Below are 5,745 nucleotides of genomic sequence, written 5' to 3'. Positions count from 1 at the left end.
CCCCCCCAAAAAAATGCTTCATACGGCACTGTAATTTAAATTCGTTTTTTAGCTATAGTTTTAGGACATTTTAAGAAATATTTTTATATATTTAGTTACCACTTTTTGTTAGTTGTTTAAAAAAGACATTTTAAAATACTTTATATTTATTTAGTTTTAGAGCTTTATTTTATTTTATTTTATTGGTTTACATCTTGCAAACGTTCTTTGACAAATCTATAGTTTTAGTGTTTGTTATGTTACTTTAAAGGAAGAAACTTTCGCGAGTTCGCGATTTTTCGGTAAAATCGCGAAGTCGCAATAATTAACGTGCAAGAGAAAAAACGCAAAGAATGATGGGATTAAAAGTCGTACAAACAAATTTAATCATAATTAGAGAAATTGAAGTCCATTTTTAGATTCGCCGCGGTATGCTATCCCCGCGAAATATGTATTTTTTTTTTTTTTTTTTTTTGGAGATATTTACACTACAAGAACATGGCAAGTTTTGATGAAGGGTTTTTACGTCAAATGGCCCATTCGAGAAAGTCAAATCGAAAATTTCGTGATTTTTTCGTCTCCTGAAAGTTTCTCCCTTCAATAAGGTAATTTTCAGTTTTTGTACGCATTTATTAATATTTGGACATTTTTTGTTTATTTCCCTAGCGTAGTACTTAATTTCCGAGGACTGTAACTGGTTGTAACCAGAAAATAAAAAAAGTTGCTGATTAGAGCCGAAAGAGTTTTTCAAAAGTTCTAGAACTTTTAAGTCATGTATATTAAGTCATGTATATAAGTCTTTCTTTCGGTTTACCGTGCTCCATCGATTAAATCCCTCTCCCCACTTCGTGAATAGAAAGACACTACACTGCTTTGTAGTAACAGTTTAGTTTGAAATGGTAAAGTTGTAACTTTTGTTGTATTTGAACCCTTTTGAGTTAAAATCTTTATGCTTGTATTTTTTATTTTCCTTTTAGGTTAAAAAAAATTCTCTTTTGTCGATTGCGAAAGAAATTCTTTGTTCTTTTTTTATCCTTGTCTGCTCACCCCGTGATTACTTCTCGATTTCCATTTTCAAAAATCAAATTACTTTTGCGGTTATGCGGTTAAGTGTCTACTCAGCTCGGCATTTACATCCACAATTCTGGCATTTAAAGTTTGGCAAAAACAATGTACCAAAACTTGATAAAAATAATCAGTCCCCCCGCTCCCCTGGTTCAGTAGCGAGTTTATGTATCGGATGATATCGAGGGCGACGGCAAGTGAATTCGACGCAAAGCAAAGCCGATGTTTGATGTACGGCACTGTATCTTCTTTGCTCACCTAAACAGACGACGGTATTTTGGTGTTTTTACCGTCGTCGAGCAAAGTGGACGGCGATTATGGCGACATGTCCACTTTGCTTTATACCGTTCCCCTCGATTTATCTCGAATACATAAACTCGCTAGTGTTGAGCTCAGGGAGAAATACCATCCCTCAAACCATGGAGGTATAAAGAAAGACAGGAGATGAATTTGTCGGTAATTGGTCGTTAAAGTCTTTTGATTTCTTTTATGAAATAAATCAAAAGAAATTCTAGGCTCGCCCGATGAAATAAGACTTTTTAGTAGAACTCAAGTTTGCTCTGAACATTCTTACTACCTTAAGGGAACTAATTTTTGCGGTAACTAATTTTCGCGGTGCGAGGGTATGCGATTGGCGTTATTTGCGGAACTAATTTTCGCGGTTGACACCCACTTTTGGCCAAAATTTTTTGATTTTCCTAGGGGATTTTGAAGATTTCTAGTAAAATTGCATTTCACGGAACAAATTTTCGCGGTAGACACCCAAAAACGCGAAAATTAGTTCCGCGATGCCCACCATAAAACATGATTTAATGGTCAATAAAACGGGTTTTTCTATCCGGAACTTTCTGAAAATCGCCGTAACAGCCACAAATCGCCGGAGAATTGGTTTCTTTATTATTTTTTCACAAAACTTCATAACAATAAATCCTCGAATGTGACACAGAGCCGATTTTCGGAAAAATAATTTTGGGGTAAATTTCAGCCAAAAAAAGAAAGAGGGCTAGAAAGAGGGTTTTTGGTCTTTGTGAAATAATTAGATTATTAATTTTTTCTGCATGAAAATAGGGTGACTAAAGAAAATTCATCCAAAAACAAATTTTTGGCTCAAAAAACACATGTTGCTGTAAGAATCACAATTAATGTCCTCAGCTACGAGCCTGAATTTACTCAATTTCAAGAACTTTACGGGTCAAATTAGTAAAATTGGATAAAACCCCTAGTATACCTCAATTATTGAAAAAAGCAGGGTGAGAGCAATTTGAGGCTCAAAGTGATAAAAAAAATAAGAACAGAAGAACCTCCAAAAAATTACTTAATAGTTCTTATAAAAAAGGGTAACGGGATTCATTTGTTCAAACGTCTAACCGAAATGATTGCTCAAATTTCAAAAGTTTAAATGTTCTTATACATCCACGAAAAAGAAATTAAAAGATTAGTGTCTTTATTTCTTCGGTAAAATTATTATTAATTGGTTCGTTAAATTACAGGGTAGGTCTATCAAAGTATCACTTGTAAATTTCATTTTTATATATAACATTGGAAAACTCTCAAAAAACTGTATAGAAGACTTAAATGGAAAAAAATGGATGCAAACTGAGCAAATTTTTTAATTTTCTCCTCCAAGAATACTTTTTTGGAAATTAAATTCAAAACTTTTCAAATAAAGTACAGAAATCGCTTAGATTCCACCTACGAGTCGTTTTTTTGAGAGCTTTCAAATTGTGCAACTCACATTCCATGTTATAAAAAATCAAGAAAATTAATGAATTTTGAGGGTCCAGTGTCTTTGCCTTTTCATTGTATATGAGCATGTGTATAGTTATATATTACGTCTAATCATATTTATGAACATGGTTGCATAGATTTTCACATCAAAAATACAGTAAATCAACCAAAAAACTATAAAATTGTTGAACCGCAAATAAAATAAAGGAATAACTATTGTATAATCAGATTCAAGTACCGGGTGACCCGAATCGAGTTTAAAAAAGTTATGCCTCAAGATTTAAGTTACACTTTGCTACATGTAGTGAAATAAAGACATGAATTAGAAAAATATTTTGTTTGGCTACGAGACAACCAACAAACACTTTAACTTTTTGTGGGTTACCCAGTACAGGTATTTTGACTAGTTATTTTTCCTACTTTACAAATGAAAATTTCTTTTAATCACAACACTCTGGATGGTTTAAGAAATTTGAACAGGTACCAAAGAAAGAGCTATTAAGGTAATTTTTTGTATCAGTATGAACCGCTCTGTCAGTTGGAGCAACTTAATAAAAAATAAGATTCACTTTTATTTGCCAATGTCCTAACCCTTCTAAGGAGAACTTTCAGCTGACCTCTTCTAGCATTCTTTGTCTTTTTTTATATGCATTCTGGTCTGTAATATATAAGGTCTAGTCCGTACTACACCCTCAAGACTAATTATTTATTTAAAGAAGTTAATTATCTCTTTAATTACCTGGTTGGGGTAACTATTTCTTCTTGAGTGGATACTTTATTAGCTATACAATTATTTTAAGTAGGTTTAAAATTTCCCAAAATGGTAATTAATTGAGATAATTAACTTTAAGATAATTAAGTCTTCAGGCTGGAATGCAGACTAGACCTTATATATTACAGACCAGAATAGGTATATGAGAAAGACAAAGAATGCCAGTTGAAAGTTCTCCTTCAAATGGTTAGGACGTTGGCAAATAAAAGAGAATCTTATTTTTTATAAAGAACTGTCTGTCTCTCCCCTATCTGTTGCGTCTCCTTTTCCCCTTAACTGCGGACAACTTTATTATGGATTGAGACCCCTAAGAAAAATTTAAACATAAGTCAATAATTCAAGTTCAAATTAAGGAAAAAAAAGATTGACGCTGATTGAAGCATTTGAGTCATCTGCACTCTGTAAAATAAAATCCAAAGTGAATTTAACTTCAGGCTAATCATTTAATGAAACTATGAAATTGTATATAGTAAGAGAATCCTGCCAATCTTTGGGTCTTTCAATATTGTTCTGTTCAACCAAAAAATCAAAATATTCTGTGTATTCATTTGTATAATTTGTAACAACAACATTTTCTGAAACGTCACGCATTTTCTCTGCATCAACTTCCTGTATATAGTCCTGGCCTCCACTTAATTCTGGTAAAAAGTAAAGCGAATCTGGTCTCCCAGAAACTGTCTGGTACATGCTTTTTCTAATAAAGTGGGTATTCCAGTGTGTTCTTACCTCATCAAGATCTTTCTGCAAAACTTCGGAAAATGAGTACCAAAGTGCCTCCATTTTCATCTCAGAGGTGGTGTCTATGTCACCTGCCGCATTTAAGTCTTTAAAAAAATTCCTCCACCAACAAGCTCGCTGTTTGCAGAACTGAGACCACCAACTCTCAATTCTTTGATTTCTTGGTGATGAGACATATCTATGAGAATCTTCATCATCTCGAAAATAAGACTGAATAGCTGCAACAATTCCGTTTTCTGTACCCAAATCAGTAATAAGATTTACAGGACAACCATTGACATCAGAGATAGTCGACAAAAAGAAACATGCAATGTTGTCTGGTTCATTGTTTGATCTTGTTACTTTAAGCCACAAGATTTTTCGGCTGTAGCCATCTATGGCACCATGAATAGGAAAACCCCAAGGTTTTAACTTGTCATACCCATCTATGTGCCAAGCATAGTTTGCACCTGGATTGACATACCTCCTCCTCTTCAGACGATGACGTTTTCTGGCTTCAGTTCCTTCTGGATCAATTTCTTTCAAAATGTCACTAACTATTTTTCTTGGAACTCTGAACCCGTCCAATTGCAATGAATGCCAAACTGTACGATACCCTCCGGAGGATCCTGGTCCATCAACAAGCTGTCGAATTCTTTGTTCAGTATCATTATGTGTACTATTGGTTACAGTGTTTCTTCTCTTCAATCCATAATGATCCAACCTCCTTAAAAGGGTTCTGTAGCTGTAATCAATGCCATGGTATCTGCTCAAAAACGTCAAAATTTCGTTATAGTCATAGCCTTTCACAAAATAATGCTTTATCAATTCTTGTTCTGTACCTGTTCCTAGAGCATTCGCCATATCTTGCCTATCCAACTCAACTGTCACAAGCAGAAGACACGTCTCTGACCTGACACTGGACTGCATGGAGCGTTCTGTCGTTCTGTGCATCTAAACTTTTTAAATTCAAATTGCCGTGAACTGGTGAACAAATATTCAAACTGCCGTGAACAAATATTCAAACTGCCGTGGACAAATTCAAATTGCCGTGAACAAATATTCAAACTGCCGTGGACAAATTCAAATTGCCGTGAACAAATATTCAAACTGCCGTGGACAAATTCAAATTGCCGTGGACAAATATTCAAACTGCCGTGGACAAATTCAAATTGCCGTGGACAAATTCAAATTGCCGTGAACAAATATTCAAACTGCCGTGGACAAATTCAAATTGCCGTGGACAAATATTCAAACTGCCGTGGACAAATTCAAATTGCCGTGGACAAATTCAAATTGCCGTGGAGTTTATTTTTACTTGGCAGTTGTGGGCCACCGTATATTTGACTGTCATCATAGTATAAGAAAGCCGCGGTTTCTTATACTACAGTATGCTGTCATTTAACCTTATTCATTCAAACATCAGACAAAAATGTAATTTGATCGGTTTTCAGAAGGGAAAAAATGGTGTCATTATATATAAC

At 34.5% G+C, this 5,745-nt stretch overlaps 1 protein-coding gene across 1 annotated transcript; it reads right to left on the bottom strand.

Moving 5' to 3' along the window:
* Nucleotides 1-3,979: 3,979 nt before the first annotated feature.
* LOC136808506 (uncharacterized) lies at nt 3,980-5,215 on the bottom strand. The gene has a single exon (XM_067065032.1). It carries the CDS (start codon nt 5,213-5,215, stop codon nt 3,980-3,982), a length of 1,236 nt encoding a protein of 411 aa, XP_066921133.1.
* Nucleotides 5,216-5,745: the final 530 nt, after the last annotated feature.

Source organism: Clytia hemisphaerica, unplaced genomic scaffold (assembly GCF_902728285.1).
Source record: "Clytia hemisphaerica strain Z4C2 unplaced genomic scaffold, Clytia hemisphaerica genome assembly, whole genome shotgun sequence".
In the NCBI taxonomy this organism is placed as follows: Eukaryota; Metazoa; Cnidaria; class Hydrozoa; order Leptothecata; family Clytiidae; genus Clytia; species Clytia hemisphaerica.
The sequence above is the reverse complement of the archived record's forward strand: the minus strand, read 5'-3'. Positions and strand labels throughout refer to the sequence as shown.

Coding starts and splice junctions, on each gene's coding strand:
- LOC136808506 (XM_067065032.1), bottom strand. CDS start 5,215: ATGCACAGAACGACAGAACGCTCCATGCAGTCCAGTGTCAGGTCAGAG.